This window comes from Rattus norvegicus, chromosome 13 (genome assembly GCF_036323735.1).
Source record: "Rattus norvegicus strain BN/NHsdMcwi chromosome 13, GRCr8, whole genome shotgun sequence".
Classification (NCBI taxonomy): Eukaryota; Metazoa; Chordata; class Mammalia; order Rodentia; family Muridae; genus Rattus; species Rattus norvegicus.
The window spans coordinates 67,194,238-67,220,892 of record NC_086031.1 but is presented as its reverse complement, the minus strand read 5'-3'; the positions used below and the strand labels follow the sequence as shown (position 1 = coordinate 67,220,892).

The window sequence follows — 26,655 nt, the reverse complement described above, 5'->3', positions numbered from 1 at the left end:
GGGAAGTAAGAATTCTAATCCTAGTGAAACAGAATCTACCCTGTTCTGTGGGTATTTCTCTCCCTTTGGACTCATAAATATTTCAAGAGCTGAACTGTTTATTTGAGGGTTGTAAAGGGGTGAAAGCCTAAGTTAGGATGAAGTGAGCTCACTGAGTCCACATGTGACCAGATCTGGCTGCCTGTGCTTCCTGCACACTTGAATCTTGACTGTTCCTGTGCGCTGTGCGTACTTGGTTGTGCTCGTTACATTTCATAGCTGGGAGTTTGCTAGAAACAGTCCAGGAACTAGCAGTGACCCTGGTTTCACTCCTCGGCACTTGCAGCTTATGAAATGGCTGAAGTTTCCATTCCAATGGGAAAGCAAATAGAGTATGGAAAGAAGACTGCGTAGTCTATATGGAATATGTGCCAGCCATCTTTATACCAGCTTTTGTACACCTTATACTCCGTGTACAAAGGAGAATCTGATCCATTCAACCATTTGTTGTTGTACAACTGCTGGAATGAGGGAAAGATTAAAAACCCGGCTTTTATTGCTTTAAGGAAAAGACCTGAAAGCCAGGCTTTAGGTCCGAGTTCTTCTGTGAGTCTGTGAGACTGATTCCCCCTCTGTCAGTTTCTCTCTCTGCTTTGAGAAGTGAGACTCAGCCGCTCCTTGAGGTGTGGCATGTGTTACGCTTACCTGAGCTTCCTTCCAGGTGGCCCCAGAGCGTCTGTTTGCACGGCGGACAACCGGTGTTCTTGAGTGTCCAGGATTTTGAGGTTAAATGGCCATTCCCACTTTCCTTTTTTATTAGTAGCACCGATCTTACTAGAGTCACTTGACTTTTGGGGCAAGGTGGGTAGATAAAAATGGCTTTGATGATTTAAATTTTCTTTTGGTCATTTTTTTTTCTTCAGTTAAGCAAATTTAAAAGATCACGCGGGAGTCTAGGTGTGGCGGCCCACATCTTAAATCCCAGCACTGGGGAGGCAGTCGTGGCAGATCTCTGAGTTTAAGGCCAGTCTGGTAAATGTAGTGACTTCTGACAGCCAGAACTACATGGAGAGCCCCTGCTTCAAGAAACAAAACCACAACCACACAAGCAGCACACCACGTGGCCCTTCTGATCCACTCGTCCACTCCCACGCCACTGATTTCCAGATGTGCCAGTGCCGCGCTGTGTAAAGCCCCTGCACGTGCCTTATAGCAGTCCTTCTTCTGTTTCAGCAACTGTTCAAGAAGGTCGTACCGCACCACTGCCTGGGCTGCGTTTGGTCTCGGCGGGATAGAAAGGAAAACAAGCATTTGGCCCCTACCATCCGGGCCACCATCTCTCAGTTCAACGCCCTCACCAAGTGTGTGGTCAGCACCATCCTGGGGAGCAAGGACCTCAAAACCCAGCAGCGAGCCAGAGTCATCGAGAAGTGGATCAACATTGCTCACGTAATTATCTTTTAAAAGACTTGTCTTTGTGTTTGGTAGACGGCCTTCCTGACATCAGACATTATGTTCTGTTGAGGCTCAGAATCTAGCCTATCGGAGCCGCCACTCCCACCCCACATGACTTGTATCTAACACTGTGTAGAGAAAGGCACAGTCTCTAACCCTCCTTCTCTGTTTTGTGAGTTCCTAGTGTGTTCAAGTTTATCCTTACGAAATATTAGATAGACCACACCTGATGTAGCTGTACAGGTACCACACTCACTGGAATGATCTCACCCTATGCAGGACAGGGGTCAGCAATGGAAGTGGTGTAGGAAGTAGAGGAGGGAAAGCTATCTCTGAGTAGTGTGATCAAAAAAGATAGTAGTGAGGCTGGAGAGGTGGCTCAGCAGTTTAGAACACAGCTATTCTTCCGGAGGTCCTGAGTTCAATTCCCAGCAACCACATGGTGGCTCACAACCATCTGTAATGAGATCTGATGCCCTCTTCTGGTGTGTCTGAAGACAGCTACAGTGTACTTATATATAATAAACAAATCTTAAAAAAAAAAAAAGAAGCAAAAATGGATATCCCTTCATAAAAGAGAATTTTAGGTTCTTGAAGATGAACGTTTTCTTCTGGGGAAGAAGAAGGTACAGTGAAGGGTTGTGGAGTCAGTTAATGTATAAATACCCATTAGTCTATGTTCTGGGTCACAGCTAACCCTCAACCCGGACTCATTTAGCTTAATGTCACATTAGATGTATTTTCCCACTACTCCTTGTTTTTAGGACACAACACCCAAGTCTGTCATGTTTCTTTTATTGTTCTTGACCAAAGAGCAAAGCCACAATAGCCCAGATAATTTGCCTTGTTATGAGTCTTTAAGATGGCTATTAATTACCCCATACATGCTCTGAACATACACACACACACACACACACACACACACACACACACACACAAGCAAGAGACAAAGCATACACATTGTAAAGAACACACACACATACACACACTCACACACAGACACTCTCATACATACACACACACACTCTCATACATACACACACACATACACATACATACACAGGAGACCAAGTATGCACATTGTAAAGAATACACACACACACATACACACACTCACAGACATACACACACTCACACACATACACACACACACACACACACACACACACACACACACACACACACACAAAACCAAGAGACAAAGCAAGTACATTGTAAAGAACTCAGTTACTTTTCCACAAAAATAACTGCAAAAAGTTTCAAGGGACATGGTACTGGCAGACGGTGTCTCTTTCTTCTTATAGAAATGTAAGAAAATATTTTTTGTCGCAACACTTACGTCTCAAAAGCAAATGGTCTTTATGCCTCAAATTCACTGAACTACTTAGCCTGAACACCCCATCCCTGTGGGGGCATAGTGACTCAAATCCTGACTTTCAGTTGAAGTTAAATATAGATTGTGTGTTTACCTGATAAGGAGACTCTAATAACTCCAAGTGTATTCCACGTCTCATAGCATGTGCACAAAGCCAAGAGTCCTTAGCCTTGGTGTTACAATGGGTTTCCTCCAGTGTTGAATATGTTATGTCTCTTGAAATTATGGAGGATAACTTCATAAAACACTGAAATTTGCAGGTAGTTCCCTGCCAAGATTTATTTTATTCTTCTTTCATTAGTCATAGGCGATTTTTGTTAAAAAATTTTTTGAAAATTGGTATTAATTTTACATGTAGGAACTGTTTCTGACCTGATATGGGTGTGTGCCCCGGCCTGGCCTCTGCTGCCATTTTGGATTTGCACTGCATCTTTTGGACTACGCCTCCTTTTCTAGAAACAGGACTGGATGCTTCACGTGTTCCCAAAAACCCTTAGCCTCAGCCTGTTACTGAATAATGTGTTCCATATGTTTATTACGATGGACATGATATATTGGGGCCTGGGTGTCTTTATTTATTACAAGTTTCCTGGTTTTTAGAACATAATTTTGGGATGCTGAACCTTTGTTGAACCATGCTGTCAGAGAGAAGTTTCCAGACAGCAGCAGGGCTACACCCCCTCTCTCCCCCGTCTCGCTTTCCTTTTCCCTTCCTCCCTCTCTCCCCCCTTCCCTCTCCTCCCTTCCTTTCTCATATTCCTCCCTGCCATTGCCTCCCTTTCTTCCCTCTCTCCTCCTTTCTGTCTTTTCTCTCTTTCTCCCTCTTCGTATATCTCACCTTCCTCCCTCTCACTCCCCCCCTCCTTCTCTGTTTTCTTTTTAAATAAATGGGACATCAGGACATTATAAAAGACTGGGGATGAATTTTATGAAGTACATTGACATTTACTCTGAAGAAAACATTTGAGGTTTGGTTAGTGTGCAAAATTTTGTCACGACAAATTGGAGAGTTCTGTTTTTACTTCATAGTCCAGATCAGCATTACTTAGTAAAATGATTCTTGAAGCAAGTTACATTTATGCCCACCCACCCTGGCACTGCTTGCCTGACGTGTTCTGCACAAAGGCAAACATGTGCTCACTCAGTGTCGTCCGGTGTGACCTCGGTCCAGTGCATCCTGCGTGCCTGTGTGCAAAGCGTCTCCTCTGACCTAGATGTTCACCGGATGTGGCCACACCCCCAGGCCAGCCAACCATGGACTGGGGTCCTTTCCCTGTTTTACTGGCCCTACTGTCCATAGGGGTTTTGCCTCCAGGGCCACCGACTGCTCACACTGTGGGCTTAGGTAGAGCTCATTTAAGCAAGGAGCCTCTCCTCTTACCCAGAGAACGACACCCAGACTCTTTCCTCTCCCTTTTCTGTTTTCCTTTAAAACACTGCCAAAATGAATCTTATTTTTAAAAGCCCAAGTTATTTTGAAAGCATTGAAGTACCAAGGTGTTTCTGAATGTTTATGATTGTGGGACAAGCCAATTTGAAACCAAATGAATGTGTGTAAAAATATTCCCCCCCTTGGCCAAGACTGTGAAAGCTGAAGTTCAACTTGTGGTGAATTTTTATTGCCAAGTTATATATACCGCTCAGGGGTCTTTGTACCATCTGAGCTTACGGTGGCTGCTTCCCAGCTCCCTCGGAAGGCCTGGAGGGCACAGGGGTCCTGCTCGGGTAACTGTGAGGCTTGCATGTGCTGTGTGCTGAATAAGGCTGTGCGCTGCATTGCGTGTGCGTGCACCTCCTCGAGTTGTTTTTACTGGGAAAGCTGGAAACCATAAAACTGTAACAACAGCGCAAAAATATATTAGAGGGGAAAAACAAGCCTACAGTGCCAAAATCTATAAAGTGTTTTGGTGACTGGGGTGGGAGGAAGGAGCCACTTTTTGATGTCCAGCATTTGTACAGCTGCCGACTTCGACTTCGTGGTACGAATTCATAGCAGCTGTAATACCTCTAACACAGGAAGCCAGCAACTCACTGATATTTAAATGCCTCGTATGTCTTCATCCCTCCCCACACAGGAATGTAGAATCCTGAAGAATTTTTCCTCCTTGAGGGCCATCGTTTCCGCTCTACAGTCTAATTCCATCTATCGGTTGAAAAAGGCATGGGCTGCCGTCCCCAAGTAAGTTCCCAAGCGCCTGCTCTGTTGTTCTGGCCAGGGTGGTCGGCCACCGCTTCCCTACCAGGGGTCCTGGCTATCAGACCCTTATCATGTGACAAGAGGAACATGTCTGAACCCTCTGTGTGTGCCAGGAAGGGTGCATTAATGAATTTCAAGGGTGGGCAGCTACAGAAACCACACTCACTCTCCGCGTGCGCCAGAGCCAGGGTCACCAGCCTTTCGATGACTTGGAGGGTGTGCTTATCTGGATCTTGAGGGATGAGGTTGTGGAGCGATGAAGTCAGGCGATTTGCATGGCTTCTGGTTATTTTTCAGCCTTGTTCCTAAGCCCTGAGCTGTGCCACAGTGCAAGGGATAACGTGCACCATTAGGATGTCAGTTTTTGAGGTTTAGTAGGAAGAGATCGTGTTCTTCTGCTTCAACACATTAAACTATTGTAGTGACGGGAAGGCAGGGGTCCTTTCACAGCTCCTGACTCACATTTTGTGTGGTTTCATACTCTCCGTCCAACCTCTGGACTAATCAGCAAAACAGAGATCTTCCTCTGTCATTACTGTATTCCTTCCACCTCTGGAACTTGGCTTGTGGACCAGAGGCTTTTTTATTCCCCAAAGGAAGGGACAGTTTGTTCCCATATTAGTTCAAATTTAGAAGGTGTCCTAGAGTCTCTACTGCTGTGATAAAGCACCCTGACCAAAGCGACTTAAGGAAGAGGGCTCCATTTTGGTTTACAATTCTAGGGGCTGCAGAAGGTGTGTCAGTGGGAACAGGAAGTGGCTGGTTACATTGTCTACAGTCGGAAAGCAGAACGCATCGAATGCTTGTACTGAGATTGTTTTCTCTTTTTTGTTCAGCTCAGGACTCCAGCCTATGGGATGGTATGATTCACATTTAGGGTCTGGTCTTAGTTGCTGCCCTATTGCTATGAGGAAACATCATGATCAAAGCAATTTATAAAGGAAGGCATTTGATTGGGTGTTGCTTACAGTGTGAGAGGATTACTTTATGATCATCATTAGCAGGGAGCATGGTGGCCGTCAGGCGTGGCACAGTAGAAGTAGCTAAGAGATTACCTCTTGATCCACAAGGGAAGGAGAGAGAGGCAGGGGGAGAGATGCTGTATTTACCAGGGGCTTCGAAACCTCTAAGCCCAGCCCTAGTGACACACCTCCTCCAACAAGGCCACACTCCCAGTCCTTCCCAACAGTTCTGCCAACAGGGAACCAATCACTCAAGTATGTGAGCTCATGGGGGACATTCTGGTTTGAACCACCACAGGTGGGTTTTCCCACATCAACCAAATCCAGGTTTGTCTTTTTTTAAAGACATAATCAGAGATATATTTCCATGGTGATTCTAGCATGGAAATCATGCTATTAATCCTGTAAGGGGTCCACACTAGCAAACCAGAGTTTTGTAAGTTTACGCTGAAAAATGGGTGCCAGAGGAGATGAGAGGCTAACACAGGAGATGAGAAGTCACCGTATCGGTTAGGTTATTCTTTGATACTTTAAAAAAGGAGTTAAAATAAATGGCGCTAATCCCAGTACACCAAAAGCAGAGCAGGTGAACCTCTGTGAGTTGGAGGCCAGCCAGATCTATATAGGACATTCCAGGATAGCCAGGGAGATAGCGAGACACACCCCCCTTAAAGTCTTGATATTCTTTATGTTCCAGAGCCATGAACACCACACCACGTGGACTACAGCTCGAGCATAGACCCTGCAAATGCAGTTTGTTTTTCTTTCTTGACTCCCACTCTTGCTTCTCTTCCTTTCTCCTTGTTTATGATTTTTCAATAGTGCATTTACCCTGAACAAGAGAGATGAGTTGATTAATTTTCCTCTGAACATACAGTTAATGAAAGATATGGGTCCCAACGAGTCATTAGTTGGCAGATATCAACTTCCCTTCCCCTCACTACTGTTTCCATAAACAAAGGAATGGTCAGATAGTAAAACTCGTCTGACTTCCAGGAAAAACAATCATGACTTTTAGTGACAAGTACAGTTGACTAGTATAGGAAGTCACCTCACTGGCCCAGGATTTCTTCTCTGGCAAGTCTGAGTATTAAACTACAACTGCAAAAACTAGCACACATGGGGGCTGGAGTGATGGCTGGATGATTAAGAGCACTACATGTTCCAGGCTCTACTTTTGCCCAGGAGGTCAATCTGAAGCCACCACTTACCTGGTGCTCAGTAGACATCGCTGACTGAAAAGGGTGTGGTCCTGCAGGCTGGCCTCTGACATTCTAAGAGCTGTTTCTTGTAGAGGAACAGAATTCAGTTCCTAATACCACATTCCATTTGTGACTTCAATTCCAGAAGACCAAATGTTTCTCATCTCTGGATGTCTGAGGGCATTGTACTGTTACACCTCACACACAGACATACGTAAACACATAATGAAAAGTAGCAAAAATAAATCTTTAAAATACTAGTCCACAATATGCGTGTTTTAGTTTCTTGGATTACTATCTTAGGTTTTTACTGCTGCAAACAGACACCATGACCAAGGCAACTCTTATAAGGACATTTAATTGGGGCTGGCTTATAGGTTCAGAGGTTCAGTCCATTATCATCAAAGCAGGAACATGGCAACATCCAGGCAGGCATGGTACAGGAGGAGCTGAGAGTTCTACATCTTCATATGAAGGCTGCTAGTGGAAGACTGACTTCCAGTCAGCTAGGATAAGGGTCTTAAGCCCAAGCCCACAGTGACATACTTACTCAGGGCCACACCTTCTAATAGTGCCACTCCCTGAGCTGAGCGTACAAACCATCACAGTTGCCAAAGAGAAGATCCATTCTTCCAGCTGGCTTTTAAAACAACTTTTCAAAAACAAAAGAACAAAAAAAGAATTCTCAAAACCCAATCCGGTTGGACAAGTGTGATTCATTGCTGGGTTAGTTTACGTTTCAGGAAGGATGCTGTTGAACATCACAGGCTCTTTCCACACCAGCCTTGTGTGCTCTCCATGGCCAAATTTAGGGGGAGCAGAGTCAAGGCGTCTGTCTTACCATTCTCATCATGATCTTGTACATTTCTAGCTTTCAGCAGGCAGAGGCTACCTACTTAATTCTTTCTATTGAAATACTTGTATAATTAAGTTCTTAATTATTTTTCTCCAAAACAGAAATAGTTTTCATGGTTTTGTTATACAAATAATATTATACTCATTAAAATGCAAATAAGTCTTAATAATGGCCTTATATGCTATTTTATGATAATGAAGATGCTGTATACGTGGAGATTTGGTTGCTAATCATTTGTGGCCTTCAGAGTCATCCATTCAGTGGCTGTGGAGAGAGATGTGTGCAGACAGGCAGGGTGCTCCTGAGGGGCAGTGCCTAGGGAGGAGCCTGAGCCCGACAGGTGCTTTACTGGGTCATCCTGCAGAGGTTTCCTATGTCCAGAGGAGAAAATTAAAACGAGAAAATTAAGCAGTTTGTTCAGGAACACTAAGGAAGCAGTGAGGTGAGGTTTGAACCCGTCTGCCATAGCAGAACTATGATGGCGGCACCCTGGCTCTGAGAGTAAGAGCTCTCGCCCAGGATGCCAAACATTTCAGTTCTATATCTGTAGCTCTCAACAGTGAAAACTAGGGCAAGCTTTTCGCCATGATATCTTTCTCTCTACAGTTAGGTGTCTGACCAAGGTGACTGACCTCCACAGGACTCTGCATGTATTACTAGGATAAATGCTTTTTAAACTTGGTAAAGAAAACATCTCTCTAGAACTTGATGCCCCAAGTGAATGATCATTCTTTAATTAAATAGGTATGATTAGAAAAGTTCCTCCTCTCGTTCTGGTAGCCATGTTCATCCTTTACAAAGGTACGCACGCGAAGACAGCATCAGCTCTGTTTGCATAGCGCTCCCCACATCCTGAGACCCCAACAGTCTTCCCAGTGCTAAAGCCAGCCAAGCCTAGGTGTTGGACTTCCTGGATCTCTGTTTCTTATAGTTTCTTCATCTTGTTTCACAGGGACAGAATGCTGATGTTTGAAGAACTTTCAGAGATCTTCTCTGATCATAACAACCATCTCACCAGCCGGGAACTTCTCATGAAGGTGAGGATCCTGGGGAGCCCCTGGTAACAGAGCAGCTTGAAAGTTGCTTCAGCTCCTTCAGCCTCTGGGGAAGCAGAATTTTTATCTTGTACGTAATCTGGGAAACTTGGGAGTGAAATCAAAATCAAAGCCCAGTTGAGCTTTTCTCCTGCTTTTCCTCCTTCCCGCCCACACAACTGACATCAACACCTGGATTCCAATGTGTGTGTGTGTGTTTAACAAGCAGATACCCAGTGCTATAGGTTGTATGGATGAGAGGCCTTGGAGTATCCCTTCCTAGCAGTACAGTTCTTACAATGACAGAGGCCGACCTGCGAGTCCATGTCCTTTTTTGTTTTTCAGTCAGCAATGCTTATTGAGCACCAGATAAGGGGGGGGGGGAGCTCTTGAGCGTGTGGGGCAGAGGTAGCCTGACTCATTCTACTTCTCTAGAAATGTGTCGAGTGCCTAATGCTTATGAAAGATTGAACTTTTCTTTAGAAATATGAAGGTTGATAACAGCCTCTGTGTCTAGGAGTTCACTAATAGTTGATGATGATGGGCACTATATAATAATCACTTACACAATGACAAATAACTTCATGCACAATCAGTGGTCAGTTAAAGCAGGCCAGTTACCATCAGCACAGTTCTCTACCATCTACATTGGTCATCTTTATAGATAGCTAAGGCCCACAGGTAGATGTAGCCTACCTGTAATTCCCAAGGTCTGCACCTAACATCTAATAGAGCTGAATTGTGACTCCAACTTAAGGACCATCAAGGGCCCAGGCCTTGTTTTCCTAATGCCTAGTACAGTGCCTTGCATGAGCATACATCTAGAAGCCATTGTTTGACTGCATAGACTACTGGGCTTGCCATTCACATAACTGTCTTTTTCCTGCTCTGGGTCCTTCTAGGAGCAGCTGAGACAGAGTGGGTGGTTCATGCTGATGTCTGATGAACTGCACACTAACCAAGCATCCATTCCTGGGATTATGTTACTCCTTGTTTCACAGCTTTCTGGATGTGCAGACTTTAAATGGAAACCCATCTGGCTGGAAGGACATGGCTTAGTGACCTCCCAGTCTGCAGCACAGAGCTAGACTAACTGGAGCCGCACACTGAAGTCCCACTAGCCCTGAATCACCCTTCCAAAGGCAGATAAATTGAATTGTGTGCAGCTCAGTGCCTGGTGACAGTCTTCTGGCTGAAACCTTAGAGGCAAGGCTATATCTAGACATTAAAGATCTCATAAACCTTTCTGAAATGGAGACATCCACCTCAGTACTCTAAGTTAAATGTCATATAAGGCTCAAATCCCCATGAACTGAAGAACTTGGCGATGGATTGAGGTGACTGTACATTGTCACGGACGCTGGTTGGAATGCCTTGGGCGGTCTGTGTGTATGTGCAGATCCCTTCCCGTCATCTCTGTTGATCATTACTCATGTGAACTGTGTGGTTCTCAGTCTAACTTCTCAGCACAATTGTAAATAATGAGATCAAGGTACTTAAGTTCTCAAAATAAGCACTAAGGAAGACTCCTGGACCCTGTTTCTAGTGTGTTTCTCCTAGACTGATTTATAGTTGGGTAATCTTGGTTTAAAATGACCTATCTTCTACTTGTGGGTGAATGAAATGTGCTGCTTCTCTAGTACTATGGCCCAGACAACAGAATAATTAGCAAACATTTGTGGTTTTCCTTCTAACTGTTGAGAAAAGGTGTTTTTTTTTTTTTTTTTATTTCTTTTCGAAGTCTGTCTTAAATTTATTACATCCTCATAGTTTCTTAAACTTGGAATAATTATGAATCATTGAGTCTATAGATTTCAAAACAACAGGAAAGCAGAATACTACCAAAGTTTGGTTCTCGTACCTCTTGGTAGATGGCAGTCATCCCTGGTGACAGTACTATAAACAGTGTCCTGGCTCTGGTGGCAATGAGTGGGCAGTGGAGCTCCACAGCCTGTTCACGTCAAGGCTCACACCGTGAAGTGCCACCCAAACACTAGTGTCCAGTAGCTTTCAAGCCACAATTTAGCCATCATATCTTAAAATGGAGCCAGCACCCAGTAGACAGCCACCTGAGACCCAAGTCTCTGAGGCCCAGAGCAGCAGAAGGTGGCTGGATCCTGCCAAAGCAGAGATGAAGGAGAAGTGAGACCAAGGGAGAAGGGCAGAGGTGAGCACAGGAGGAACAGGGATGGATGTGAGAGGTCGGAGGAAGCACCGGGAGAAGTTGGAAATTCGTCAACACAGAGATGATTGAAGTCACTTCCAGTAATAAGTCTGTAGGAAAACAAAGTGACTTGGGAAGCAGGAAGAGGAAGCAGGAAAAGTAGCAAGGAGTGTGGCCAGCAAAGGAGGCAGGAGGAAAGGGCCAGAGAGTTGAATCGCAGGAGGCCACGAAAGCTCAGGAAAGCTCAGAGGGCACTGTGGTGGGGTAGCCCTGTAAAGAATTCTGGGCCAGCAGAGGAAATGAATGCTAATTTTGGGTGTGACAAGTGAATGGATTTTCAGTTGATACTCCATTGGGAAGAGCTAGCAACAGGCAGTCACATCTTTCTTTGTCCATTTCCTTTTCTTTGGACAGTGTTTTGAATTTATGGTGTACCCCAGGCTGGCCTTGAACTCATGATCCCCCTGCCTTGACTTCCCAAGTGTACAGATTACAGGAGTGCACTGTGCTTGGTTCACTTGTCAGCTTTGTGTGAGTGCTGCAGCCAGGGATGGAATCTCATTCTCATGAAACTACAGTCATGAAATCAACAAATCTTGCTCCTTGTCTCTGGTCTTTTACTCCCTGCTCATAGGATGGCATCTTTAGTGTTCCTTAAAATCCCTCTGTTGCTTTATGATCCTTAGGTTTTAATTTCTTATAAGTCCCTACTAAGAATTTTAGATAAGCCTGTTGTGGTGGAAACTCCATTTTTAGTCCCAGCACTTGGGAGGCAGAAGCAGGTGACTCTCTGTGTAGCCTGGTCTACATAGCAAGTTCTAGGCTAGCCAGAGCTACACTGTTAAGCTCTGTTTAAAAAAAAAAAGGAGAAGGAAGAGGAGGAAGAGGAAGAGGAGGAGGAGATGAGGAAGAGGAGAGAAGGAAGAGGAGAATTATTTTAGATAAATGCAAAATAGTTTCTAGCACTTTCCCTCTACCCATAATTGAGGTCTGGAAGAAGTTGTACACTAGGAAAATGTGGGTGCTTGCCTTCATGTCGGGCAGAATTGATTTTTCACTCCAAACTAAGTCTGAAATTATCTGGGAGCTCTTGAAACCACCTGGTGTGGGAAGTGACACATACTAGATGCCTGTCATGTGTCTCCAGGAAAACTGAGGGAATGTCACTAGATGATAGCTCTCTCTTATCTGTGATAGAGACCTCTGAGATGGACTCTGTCCTCAGGGCATGACCCAGCCAGGATCACAGCGGGTTACTGACCAAAGGTGTTTATACCTTAGCATCCATCATTAGTCATAAGCTGACACCCAGAAGGATTCCTTTTGCAATTGCACAGTGATGTAAGGTCATATGCTAAGGTCATGTGATAAACCCCGGAGAAACTGACTAAGGAAAAACTAATACAGAGGTTACACTGAGTTGTGAAATTGCCATCCATTCAAGCAGTTCCTGGAAAATGAGAACTTAACAAGACCCTGAAACCACAAAACTGAAACATTTTATGTTCAGTCAGCAAACCCATGATTAGTTGTACGTCGAAGTTGGGTTCTTGTTCCAGGCAGCAGGCAGGGAGCAGGGGTGGCCATCTATCCTCAGGCCTCAAGAGGAAGGGTAGACTTGTCTGAGTTCCAAACCAGGGCGGCATCAGGAGGGCTAAGGGAAACCCACAAATGGTTCACCTTTCATTAACCAAGATGTTCTCCAGCACTGGACCTCCTCGAGCCCTTGCCGTGTGACGGTTTCACTTACCTAAGTAGTACCACACAGTGCCCTTCCTTCAGAGAATGCTGGCACATTCATCCCAGGCCAAGATAAAGAAGTCATAAAATGTGCAGGAAGAAAGCTTCATTTTGAAAATATAAGATTACTTTGCATGAAAACCAAGATGTTCAAAAGAAAAATCTTCCATTTTGGGAATTGTTGACCTTCTGGTGATGGTTGGTTTTCTAGTCAGATTAAGGACTCTGCTTTTACAGAGTTGGCGGTGACTAGGATAACCCCAGACCACCACATGCAGAGTCTACAGCAGGGCCCCTAAGTACGGCCATAACAGGCTGCAGGAGGCCTGCCTGGCATTTTGGGACACAGGAAGAGATTGTATTTTAGAACCCAGATACCCCTTTCCTTCTCTCTAGATCGGTATCCTCCATGACCTTCCTCTGTGCCCTGTTTCTTAGGAAGGAACCTCAAAATTTGCAAACCTGGACAGCAGTGTGAAAGAAAACCAGAAGCGGACCCAGAGGCGCCTGCAGCTGCAGAAGGATATGGTACGTCTGCCACTGTTCTCCAAGAGCCGGCAGGAGAGAGCCCCTGTGTACCTGTCTGGGGCAGCTGGCACAGGGCATCAGAATATTCCTTCTGCAGGGTGCCCACCCTTGTCAGGAGGCTGTTCCATTCTGTGCCTTATCTGTTCTTAACCTGCGAGGTCCTTAGCAGAAGGGTTAGACCAGTGAAAAATGAATACCAAGAGTTACCAATTCAGCAGACAACCAGATGTTGATGACCTTTTGCACTCCATCCTCCTGACATACACCAGATGTTGATGGATGAGCATGTGCAGTGGGCATCTCCGTCCCCCTGACACGCACACACACACCGGCTGTTGGAGGAGGGATGTGTGCAGTGGGCATCTCCGTCCCCCTGACACGCACACACACACCGGCTGTTGGAGGAGGGATGTGTGCAGTGGGCATCTCTGTGTCCCCCCCCCCCCCCCGGCATCTCCACGCACATTCACGTGCCTGCTGATGCTGTTTTGGTGAGAAGCCTCCTAGGCCTTGCATTCTTCAATTTTGGGGATGTGATGGCCGAGAAAGCGGTGTCTCCTGTCAGGAAGATTTGGTCTTTGTATTTAGAGAACATCACTCCCCTTGTTCCAAGCTCTCTAATCATTGCCCAGTCTCCTTACCATTCTGGGTTGTAACTGGTCTTACTCACGTCTTAGAGAATACCATGTGTCCTTTCTGAAGGCAGGAGCATTATTGTCAGCTGTGTCCCTGTCCATACTTAAATCCCCAACTTTTAGCATAGGGTGTGGGGACAGAAGAGGACATTAGAGTCTAGACAAACAAATGTTCTCATCCTTGCCTGGAGGGGACTTAACTCTCCTTGAGGGGGGATAAAGCACAGCAATGTTTTGAGAGCCAGAGCTCTCCTGTAACCTGAGGCCGCTCCAACTCAAAGTGTTTCAAACTTTTTGGTTGTTCAAAGACAGTTAAAAATAGCTGCTGCCGAGGGCGGGGAGATTATTTTAGTTCAGGATGAGACCTTGCACACACATCGGGAAGGACAAGCCAAACTGCGGCTGGCAGTGAGTTTCTGAAGGACAAAGGCCTGTGTGGTGCGACCTGGCCGAGAACATGGCCCGCCTTGCACCAAGATGCCAGGCCTTGCCGCGGTTCAGATTCTGTGTGTGCCTGCCAGTTTCCCTAAGTGCCTGCACATTTGAGGAGGTGTCCATGTGCCACTCCATCCCCTCAGTTATTTTCCCTGAAGAATGCTTGTGTCTCAGTGGCCTTGTGGAGAACAGAGACTCAAAGGAGATGTGGTGAGGTGAAAGTTAAAAACATCTGCTCACTTCTCCCACTTCACGGTGTCTAAAGTGGTGGAGCAACAGACAATCCTAAGAAAAATGCACACAGACAACCCTGCCAGTTAAAGCCTAGACTTCACTTGGAGTCCACCTGTCTGTTCTAGGATTCAAGTCCAGCACACCAATAGCACGTAGCTGTCATGATGTTCTAGTCACTTCTGGTCCATGGCATCTTCAGAGTCTTGACTTGTTTGTTATGACCTCCAGAGTCATCAAGTCACCTCGGTGTCCCGTAGAATATCTGACAGTCTGGGTTTGTGTTTGTTTGTCTAGTGCTTAAACTAGGTCATACCTGTTTGGGAAGAGTTTCACAGAGATGAGATACCCTCCTTCTTCATTCTTTGAAGGAGTTCTGTGGTGTCAGTGCAGCATCTGCTGTCACACTGATGGAGACTATACCACCCACCATTAATGTGGTTAAAGTAAAGTTTGCCAGATTAACCTGTCTAAAGTCACTGTTCTCTCTGTCTTTCTGATGGTCGGTCATTCATAGTGATGCCCCACACTCTTGGCAGGCTGTACTCCTTCGTTCATCAGGAAATAGTGCTCTCCTCTGAGTGCTGCTGAGGCCGTTGCTGTCCGGGCATCCCAAACAGCTAGGAGTGTCTACACACACCAAAGAGAGCAGCCGCACTGGCCAGAGCCTAAGCACAGTGGACCCCCCCACCCCCCCATGAACACACTGCATGCATGTGCGATCTCCTGGTTGGAGACTTGCTTTTCCTGAATGAAAGTTAGACATTAGGTCATGCAGTTCCTGTCCTGTTTGTGTAGACTCTAAAACAATTCCAATCCTGTAAGAGACACTAGTGATTCCAAATTAGTCTCATCCAGCATTTTCTCGGGTGTGTGGGTTGTGAAGCCTTTAACGTTTCAGTGACAGTAAAGGCAGCCCTGCTCTGCTTCCTCTTCAGGGTGTGATGCAGGGCACCGTGCCTTACCTGGGCACCTTCCTGACTGACCTGACCATGCTGGACACTGCCCTGCAGGACTACATTGAGGTGGGTTCTCTGCACTAGTGGAGCCGGGCCTACAGCCTTCTCTTTGGCTGCATGGAGAAGTTTGTTTCTCTTAAGATCTATTGAGAGCCCACAATATACATGGCTGGGTGGTAACAAACCAAACCAAACCAAACACCAGAAGATGCAGAGAAGGTGAGAAGCCCATCCAAAGAGAGCACTGCTCACTAAGTAGCAATGGCTAGGAATGGCGGCGGGTGGGCAGACATGTGGCAACAGGTAAGTGATGTTAGATGATAGAGCACGGTTAGCTCCATGTACACAGACATGACTGCGCTGCCTTTTGAGGGCTGGGGTTTGAGCATTGGCACTACAGATGGATTTAAGGGATAATCCACCCCAGTACTCTGCCTGAATATGCTATGGATGAGGCAGATTAATGAATTTTCAAGGAGGTTCCCCTCATTCCGTTCTATAACAATTATATCACTGCTGCCTGCTTAGGAGTATGTGCCTGGATCCATGTCCTGCCTTCCTTTTGCAATGAAGAAAGAAGTAAAATCCATTCAAACAAGTAAACTGGTAATAGTAGCAATAAAATGTCAATCAGGAAAGGGTTCAATTTGAAAGGAGATTGGAAGGTTATTTATAGGGCTTGACTTCTAACTCGTCTCTGATGTCCTGGTTCAGTTCCTAACGATGGTAAACAAACATAAATCATAGGAACAAACAAAGCAAAACAAAAGCAGCCTGTCTGCACCCATCGCTGGCTCTCCTAGGAAGCCTGCTGTGCGTGTACTGTGGCGACCCATACTTCCAGGGGTTCTTCTGTGTCTCTTCACATCCTCTGCCTCAGCTTATCTCAGGAAACGCTCATCAGGGTTGAGCGAGTGCAGGGAGTGAGCAGAGACTGAGGAGTTAAGTCTACCCTTAAGTCTACCCTTAAGTCTACCCTTAAGTCTTCGTGATGAAGAATTGAAACTTAATTTCCACCATGCTGGGGAGAAGTGAGTCCCTCTGATAAATCATAGACAGTTTGGCTTCCAGCGTGAGTCAGTGGCCCTCTGTTTTGTTCGGCCGAGGGGAAAAGTGGAGTGGATTTTTTGCCCCTCACTAGCTTGGCAAACCTGTCTGGATTCTGACTCACGGCGCCTTCATCATTGCTGTTGTAGTTGGTTTCAGACATTTTAGGAGATGCTCCACCATAAATAAAGGGACCTTTTTCTCCACGGAAAGGAAGATTGCCTTGCTCCACAGTCACTGTGTTTATAAGATCATTAATAGTTACAACTTTCTTGTCCCTGACCTATTCACTGTGACCAGCAAAGGGTCCCGCAGCTCAGTAGCTTATGTTCTTCCAAACATTTCTTCCAGGGTGGACTGATCAACTTCGAGAAAAGAAGAAGGGTAAGTGCAGCCCTTGCCTGCCCTGTACCATTTATTTCACCTGGGCACGGAAAACTGAAGGAAGTGGAGACAAGTTGTGTTCTTCGGTTTGTTTTTGGAGATGCAGAAAAATAATCCTCACTGAATATGTTTAAATATACGATTACGTTGGCGTGTTCCTACATGCTACTCCACAGGGGCCCTGCAAGCTCTTTCCCCACATCCTCAGTTAAAGATGAGGATGGACGGGACAAAGGACTGGTCCAGAGCAAGCTGGTCACGAGCCAGAGTTCAGACTTGTCCTGCTGCAAAGCTCACTTATAAAGTAAAGGTAGTGTGGAGCTGAGGGCACACCTCAGGGTAGGGCATGTGGCCTAGCACGCATGAGGTCTTGCATTTGATCCCTAATACAGAGACAGGGAGATTTTGAGAGATTTTTTTCCTCGCCACCTCCTCATTGCCTTTTTCACAGCTGCCTTTAGAAATACAGGTTTACTTTATAGTTAGTAACAGTATATTATGCCCAGGAAAACCATTGCTGAGAATATATGTGGAATATTCCTCCACAAAGGAGTATGGGAAACAATTAATACATTAGTTAACTTGTTTTAGTCATTTCATAGCAAATACATATTCCAAAATATCATGTTGTATACACCTTTTGTGTGTGCATGTATCAGGTAAATTAAAAAAAAACAAACAAGTTTACTCAAGTTTCCAAAAGTGAGTGACATGAACAAAGACGACTACTCCTGTGGGTCTGTCTGGGAGAGGGAAGGACATCGTGCCCTTATTAGAAGTAGGTGGTTATTGTTTATAGTTCCTGTCAGTATAGGAACGGCGTTCAGTATCAAACTTGATCTTTCTGTGGATAGAGTAGTTCTACAACCCAGGAGGGAGACAGGCAGATGAGCAGGCTGCCATAATTTATCTATACAAGCCCAATTAGATCAGCAAACAGTCTAGTCTCAGCTTGTGAGGCCAGAGAAACATACAGCAACAAAAGAACGTTGTGAAAACACAGTGCAGAGAAGCCAGCTGTGCTAGGCTCCAAAGCAACAGGATACCAGCGTGAACAGCTGGAGCTTTCTGTCCCTCGTCCACTGAACTTCCTGTGGCATGGTGGTAAATCTCCCATGGTAGCGCTGGGCTGAGGGATGAGACCACTGATTCGAAGGCTGAGGCCCAACGCTGCCACCAGCTCTCTAGTTCCTTCTGTCCCATCCTGTTATGCCCCCACAGTGCACCATTCATGGTCCTTTAACATCAGCACAAGCCTGGATGCTGCCTTCTTCCCCTTTAAGACTAAGAAGTTTGGGGCTGGAGAGATGGCTCAGTGGTTAAGAGCACTGACTGCTCTTCCGGAGGTCCTGAGTTCAATTCCCAGTAACCACGTGGTGGTTCACAACCATCTGTAATGGGATCCCATCCTCTCTTCTGGTGTCTGAAGACAGCTACAATGTACTTACATATATAATAAATAAATAAATAGATCTTTTTAAAAAAAGACTAGGAAGTCAAACATTCACAGAGTTTAAGTATGAAGCCTAAGGCTGTAGTTGATCCTGACTGCTGACATTAGAATGGTACATTGAAATATAAAAAGAGGTCTACATAATTTGGAGCATAATTATGTTTTTGCTTCTCTTGTGAGCTTTAGAAGGTTTCGTTAGATAATGTACTGGAGCAGTAAAACCCAAGGGTTTGGAAAACCTGAACATTGAGCTTCATGAGACCCTGGACCGGTCAGCCCCTAGACAGTCAGCCCCACCAGAGTGGATTTATTAAGGGGAAAGAATTTGAGAAGCTACAATGGGAGCTGTGAGCTTTGAATAATTTCTCTTCTTTTGAAAATAAGACATAGAAGTAATTTTTTTACATATTTCATAATAATCTATTTAAAAGAAAAAAAATCCCAAGAATGGAAACAGGAAGGAAAGTGCCATTATGTATTGAGTTGGTAACTAGCCAGCTTCTTTGGATGGCTTGTTTTATCTTTATGAAAATAAAGATAAAGAGAAGAGAAGATTTAGAACCAAAACATACGAGGACTTAAGGAGTCCAAGTTGATGCATGTGCACATTTTAAATTTTATTTTTGTTTGTGCTGGGAATTAAAACCAGGCACTGTGTGTACACCAGGCATGCACTCTATCACTGAACTGTATCCCACATCCCACCCCTGAGGTAGAACTTTTAAGATTTACTCATTTACTCTCTCAGGCAGCCAGATTGCAGCGTCCTCTTCAGTGGCTTTCTCCATGCGTTACCTTTAGAGTGTTAGAGCTCCATGCTGAGAACGTTTACATTTGTGTCACCATATTATTCAGTCTCCGTCTGGGTTTCTGTCTACTTCAGGAATTTGAGGTGATTGCCCAGATAAAGCTCCTACAGTCTGCTTGCAACAGCTACTGCATGAGCCCAGACCAGAAGTTCATCCAGTGGTTCCAGAGGCAGCAGCTTCTAACAGAGGAGGAGAGGTAGGCTGACCAGTCTGTCACTTGTCGGGCAACCGTGGTCCTGGCAAGAGGCATGTAGTGGCCGGGACCTTCCTGTGTCATCTGTTGGGCAGCTCTTAGGCAGCTGTTGTAGGGTTCTGGTCCTTGCTTTTCAGAGGGAAACTGATGGCAGGACTAGAGGGTGGGTTTTAGGTCTGGCCCCCGCCACTTACCCCTGAAATCTAGAATAAGTCTTTAATTCTTCCCCGTCTGCAGGGTGCCTGTGTGTAGAATGTTTGTTCTAAGGTGATATTCTGGGAAGCCCTATTAGAACGATAACCATGCTCCTCCTCATCACCACCCCTGCCCTTGTCCCAGCTCATAGTGCGAGCTGTCAGGGAGAGAGGAGCAGGAATCGGGAGGGGTGGAAGAGGAAAAAAGAGATCTCATGAGAGATTGAATTAGGAGAGTAAAGTGCTGTGAACCTGTGGGCAGGAGCAGGTCACTGACCAGGAAGTGGCGGGGCATGGGGAAGACTGACAGATAGTACCAAGTAGGCTGGGCTGGGGAGGGAGATATCACCACAAGAGCTGGAGAAGAACATTCCAGAGAGACCAAGATAGGAACATGGGTAAAGGCCTGGGGTCCTGACAGCCAGGGTGTTTGGAGACCAGGGATGCCTCTGGTGTGGGTGGGGCCCGCAACACAGCTTTTAAAATACTGGCTGATATGCAAAGAAGGGCACACGGATTCTAGTGCTCTGACTACTGGCCCAGTGGATGACCTTTCCTCTGGTCTGGTGGCTGTCAGATTAGTCTGTAGGCCATATGTGGCCCGCTGCTGTTTTCACATTTTAAGTAGCAGAAGGGAAAAAAAAAAAAAAGAATATGGCATGAAAAGTAGTCGTTTGAAATTCAAGTTCCAGGATTCATAAATAACACTTTAATGGAATATAGCCCACTCATTTACATCTATGGCTGCTCTCGTGTGTTAGAGACAGACCATATGGCCCACAGCCTAAAATACTTACTATCTGGTCTGATTCAGAGAAAGTCTGCTGATCCCTGAGGTAGACCTGAGCTTTTCTGTGAAGATTTATAATAAGGAAGAGTGAAATGAATGACAAATAAGTATCTGGGAGACCTGGGGACTTTGAGGGGTACCATAGCTAGTCAGGACAGGTCGGCCTGGCTACGCTGTAGCTTTGAGGAACTGGAATGCTGGGTGTCATGACCTACCTAGCTACAGCCTCAGGCCCTCACAGGAAACATCCCAAGCAGAAGCTCCTCTTGTGCGCGTATCAGTTAGCATTTGCCTGGCATATTAATACCTGGAGTAGGGCTATTTTTAATTGAGGCAGTTTTGGCCATTAAAGATAATGTCTGTAATTATATTTATATATTTTTATAACTAGTATAATTCATATGTCTGTTCACCAAAGTTTAGATATTTTATAAAAACACCTTCCTTGGTTTTTCTAACATAATGTGTACATAAACACAATCACATAGGAAGGAAGAAGCAGAAAGGAAGGGCGGTGTGATTCATAGAGGGTGATTCTCACACACACACATACACACACACACGCACACACACACACACACACACACACACACACACACACCCCGCCTTAGGGTGGGATGAGGATGATCCAGGGGCAGACTGCTGTCAGCTTCAGCTCTTGCTAGTGTCACACGTCCTTGTGTTGAAGCCTGCAGAACTGGACAGGCTCTATCCATCTGCCTATGAAGAGAGGAGTTGGGGGAGGGGAGGCGTGAGGTGTAAGTTTATCCAATGTGGCCATCAGCAAGCTAGGTGTCTGTTAGGACACCACAGTTCACAGCTTTGGCTATGAAGAACCTTCCTCTAAATCCAGTATTCCAATAAATCCCTTGAGTTGGGAATCTGTTTTGTGCTTGAATATGACCTCAGACCTCCCTGTCTTTCTCAGCTATGCCCTCTCCTGTGAGATCGAAGCCGCTGCTGACGCCAGCACCACTTCCCCTAAGCCTCGGAAGAGCATGGTGAAGAGACTGAGCCTGTGAGTCCCCCGTCGGGGTCCTGTCAGAGGGCGGAGAGAACTGTGTGTTCAGCAGCTCCTAATGCTCACCTAAAGGGTGCATTTTCTGTCCTGAGCTCCAAGGCACATTAGATTCATGCATTCCTCTCCTGGGCGCTCCAGCGTGGTTTTACAGTCATCTGATCACCCTCTTGTCTCGACAGTTCATTCTCCACCAAACAGCCGGGTGATCCATTGAACAATAGATTATGTCACTTTAAAAAACACCCAAGGTTTTATTTTGAAGTAAGGTCTTTATTTTGAACTCTAGGTCCTAGTTTACTAGGCCTTATGGGACCTGCTCCCAACCCTTCCTGGCTTACGGCAGTTGCTCTGGTTCACCAAGACCACTACACCAGCCATAAAGCACACCAGGCTGTTACCTGCTCAGGGCCTTCACACCAGCCCTCCTATGGCTGGAAGTGGTCTTTTCTCCTGACCAGCTTTTTTCAGATGTTGACCAGAATATTTTCTCCTAAGAGCTCTTCTGGTGGTGCGCGCTCCTCTGGTCATTCTCATCCTGTCAGCTGTTTTTCCCATAGCATTAACTTCTCCACCATGCTGTATACTGCCTGTGTCTGTATAGAATGTCAGCTCCATGGAGAGGAACTTTGGTTTTATTTGTTTATCTGTTCACAGGACCCAAATGCTACTTCACACACAGTGATTAGTGAGTATGTTTAGAGTGGATATGTTGAGCCAAAAGCCAAAGCTGTTATAAGAGCAAATGCATATGCTTATAAAATCAACAACATGATCTAGGAAAGTTTCTATAATTAGCTCTGATCAGAACCCAGGAAACCGAAGTATGGAAACAGTATCATGTGCTTATAATGGGAGGTCCAAATGCAGACTCAGCTTCGGCTCAGAGTTGACTTCACGGAAGTGTTACCACACGGTGAAATTACATTCTAAAGGAAGACAGAGGTGGAAGGGTTAAGGGAGAGGAGAAAGGGAATAAAAAGGTGCTCATGTGATCCAGGCTTGGACTGTACCAGTTTCTGTAGCAGGAGCTTGAGAGGACCTACCCTGCTCCCTCAAGCTGATCGTTAGAATCCAAGGAATCAGAGAAGGCAGGTGTTAACTCTAGAAGCTTCTCTCTCACGTGGATCCCTTCACTTACAAACTTGAGATCGATCTTTCGGGTGACTTTACTGCACTGGCTAGGGGCAAACAAGGACTGTCCTTAGGGCCTACTGGACAGTTCTCCCTGGTCAAGTAGCCCACCTCAACATTTCCCAGGCACACCAGTTAGCTGCCTGCAGACATCTCGGTTATGTTCGTGATGTGAGTGCAATGCTTCCTGGATCAGTGAGCTGTTGTGGCTCAGCAGTTCTAGAATCTTCTCACACCCTTTTCCATCCTCAGTGTCTCCTGGCTGTCCTCACACACATGTGCAGGTCTTTCTGTGTGCTCATTACACCTCTTAACCTCTGTTTCCATAGCTTCATGGCCCTCAGGTCCCTCGTGCATAGACAAAATTTATTCTGTACAAATTCAGGCCAGGCCAGACAGACTTCCCTGTTGTCTCCTGTGTCTGTGGGAAGATACTCTTCTAGCCTATCTCCTTACCGAGGGTAAAGCTCTTGGAGTGCCTGGCTTCATAAACGAGAAGAGATGCTATCAACCTTACTTTAGTGAGCAGAACCCTCATTTCAGTATGTATGTGTTAAATCTGTGATCAGTTCATACCGCATGCATGTACGGAAGTATCAAACGGAACCCCACATTATGTGTAATTACATGGTTAGTACTTTCTAAAACAACGATTGTTTTGCCAACATTCATACGCTCTGTTTCCCAACCAGAGCAGCTGCAGAAATAGCTCATCAGCTTCCGACTTTCAGTTCCCTTCTCTCTGTAAGGCCTGGCCTTACAGAAGGGATTTCCCTTACATCTTACCAGCTCAGCTCAAAAGAGGTTTTACTATTTCTTACCTAGTTTTTTTATGGAGAAGGACTTGGGTTACGTTAGTTTGCAGGATGGCCTGAAGCAGAAGTGTTCTTCCTCGGCTGCTTCTCCTGAACACACACACCTTTCCAGTGTCACAAAGCGCAAAGTTCATTTTAGGCTGCGAAGCAATAAGGGGTGGGTGTGGATATTCTGACCCTGTCACAGTGATCCATTGACTGCTAAAAGATGGAGGACCAATGACTTAGGAAGATTCTGGCTGCATCAGTTAAACGGCCTATAGAAACATTATACTACTGTGTTTTGTTTTAATTTACAATAGACATGATTGAAAACGTTAAGGGCACAGTCGGCATACACTGTTTAGTCAGTCCTGGGTTCTGGGTTTGTAACAGCCTGGATATTTGGCGTTCTGTCTCCTGCAGACTGTTTCTGGGGTCTGACCTCATCCCCGGGAGCACCCCCACCAAAGAGCAGCCCAAGTCCACAGCCAGTGGGAGCTCTGGGGAGAGTATGGACTCAGTCAGCGTGTCATCCTGTGAGTCAAACCACTCAGAGGCCGAGGAGGGCTCCGCCACACCCATGGACACACCAGATGAGCCTCAGAAGAAGGTAATGCTACGCTTTCCCAGAATCCTCATTCCTGTCACAGCCCCCAGTGTGCTGCTTCTCACATGAAGGATGGATGTCTGTGTTCAGTTTTCAGTACCTCAGAACCAGAGTTTCTTCTGGAAACCCATTCCTCAGAGGAAGAGATAGGAAGCACTGAGGAGCTTGGCATATTCATTAGTCCCTGGAAGCATTGTGTGCCCGTATCTAAGTGCACTGAAGGGTTATGGCCATGAAATATGTGGACTTTACTCAAGAGATGCAGGACTCCCTGAGCAGGAACAAAATGTGAGAACTGGAAGCATGGATGCTTTGTGAGGCCGTGCGCTGTCCTACCCACACTTGGCTCACAGTGCATCGCCCAGGAAAGCACTCTAAACTCAGTGATGTAGAACAACCTCCATGTTTCTTGGGAACTGGCTACTTTGGGCTTGGCCCTACACCACAGTTTTACCCCAAGCTTGCTTCAGGTATCTGTCACTTATTTATCTGGAGCAGTGGGCTTTCCAGAACATCCTTTTAGCATTCTGAAATGTATGAAGAAGAGGGGAAGAAGCCCCGCCCCGGAAGGACCCACAGGGAGAGCCTCTTCTTGGTCATACCTACTAACATTCCACTGCCTAAAGCAGTCATGTGGTCCAGTCCAGCATAAATAACTGAATCTGGGAGATACGATCTGGCTTCAGTGGGAGGAACCAGGAAACAAATCACAGAGCAGGGGGCGCAGTTTGCAGCGGGGTGAGGGTTTGATAATGGTGACCCAGTGTACTACAGCGGAAATAGATGGCAAGCCCTACCCACTGATAGTGGGATCCTCAACCAGTCCATTCCTCATGGCTGCACAAATAAATAAGAGAAAATATCTCCTTTAGTCTCCTTCCTGGTCAAGGAGCTTGCTCAGAGAGGTCAGCTCTGCCATAACCAGAACCCCAGCATTCGAGGAGAGATTTGGCCACCAGACTTGTTCATTTGTCATTTCTTCTGGCCTCTTAGTTTAGGCTCACACCAGTGAGGAGTATAGGTGACAGGCCCTACATCCTCTGCCCTGTAGGGACCACTTGTGTTGCTTTGCATGCTGTCCTCAGCAGTAATGCCAGTCTGAGACCCTTCAAGTGCCCCCAACTTTTAATTTGAGGTGTATTTTAGGACTCACCAGGTAGAGAAGACCCAGCTGCCCTCACATTCCTCTCTTTTTTGCCACTGATAGAGCAATATGGTCTTCCATATTTTATAAGTTGAAGGAAAAAGGCTGCAGACAGCTAACATCTGGATATTACCTCAGAAATCGTATTTCCTAAAAAAAGAAACCTGGTTTATTGCCATTCTCCATGAGTTGACATCAGTTGGATCTTAATCCAGAGGGAGATGGCTCAGTGATGAAGTACTTGTCACACAAATATTAAGTCCCTGAGTTAGAGTCTTCCAAAGCACAGAACGTCAGACAGGTATACCCACCTGGGATCCCAGAACTACTGCAGAAAGATTGGAGGCAGAGACAGGAGCCTCTCAGAAGCTCCCAGGTCAGTTGGCCTGGTGTATGTACAAAATGATGACCAACCTGTCTCTGGAAAGGCAGAAGGCTGCAACTGTCACCTGAGGTTATACTCTCACCTCTACATGTGTGTACCCTGACATATATATATATATATATCCTCTCACAAAATAAACACACACACACACACACACACACACACACACACACACACATCTCTTTCACACACTGAGATTTTAACACACATTTCTGAAAATCTTGACTGAGGTCTCACTTGTCCACTTTTTCACAGGGTCTGATGTTCAATGGATCCCATAATCTGGGGTCATACAGAAGTGGCCATGGCTGTGCTACCCACACACCTTTCTGTTCCTGTCTGGGAAGAGGGTAGAGTCACTCAGTCTATTGGTGCAGGGGTAGAGTAAGACCATGTTACCCTTATGAAACCGTGAAGATTCAGGCCGGGGACGTAGCTCACTGGTAGAGTGTAACCAGCATGCACACAGCTGTGGGCTCTGTGCCCAGCAGCACACGCACACACATGCACGGTGTCTTTGAAATCATGCACGTGCTGCTGTTGTCACAACTGTCCTTTGTCTGACTAATTTCTCTCATAGGTTATGTCTATATATTTTTACATGAATCTTTCCCAGAGCCAGGTTTCTACAGACGTAAAGATGAGTGTGTGACATGGGTACGTGTAGTTTCTATGCTGCAAGATCCCTGCGTATTTCCCAGGAAATCTCACCATTCTGCAAGGCACCTAGCTGGTTATCTTCCACAGTCCTAACCTGGGGTCCTGTGAGAACTCCTCCCTACAGCCTCCATGGCTCTCTCTTGCTCTCCCACGTGAGGGTGTTTTATTTAAAAATAAAGTGTAATTTGCAGTCCTCTTTCTTCATGCTTCTTATCATCACGTATAAACAGTTACTTCTGTGATTGCTCCCTGCACTTAAATTCTTAAGAGGAGCGTGGGGGCCCATCA

General features: G+C 45.8%; 1 protein-coding gene across 7 annotated transcripts in view; it reads left to right on the top strand.

Annotated features, from left to right (window-relative positions):
* Ralgdsl1 (ral guanine nucleotide dissociation stimulator like 1) overlaps positions 1-26,655 on the top strand; it is a 269,618-nt gene that overhangs the window by 233,127 nt on the left and 9,836 nt on the right. For all 7 annotated transcript variants that reach the window (NM_001105957.2, XM_063272095.1, XM_017598701.3 and 4 more), the window contains 9 exons: positions 1,213-1,428; positions 4,885-4,988; positions 8,979-9,063; positions 13,403-13,492; positions 15,732-15,818; positions 17,151-17,183; positions 19,520-19,641; positions 21,551-21,640; positions 23,995-24,181. In NM_001105957.2, the coding sequence (NP_001099427.2) occupies positions 1,213-1,428; positions 4,885-4,988; positions 8,979-9,063; positions 13,403-13,492; positions 15,732-15,818; positions 17,151-17,183; positions 19,520-19,641; positions 21,551-21,640; positions 23,995-24,181 (1,014 nt within the window). The remainder of the gene's footprint in view (positions 1-1,212; positions 1,429-4,884; positions 4,989-8,978; positions 9,064-13,402; positions 13,493-15,731; positions 15,819-17,150; positions 17,184-19,519; positions 19,642-21,550; positions 21,641-23,994; positions 24,182-26,655) is intronic.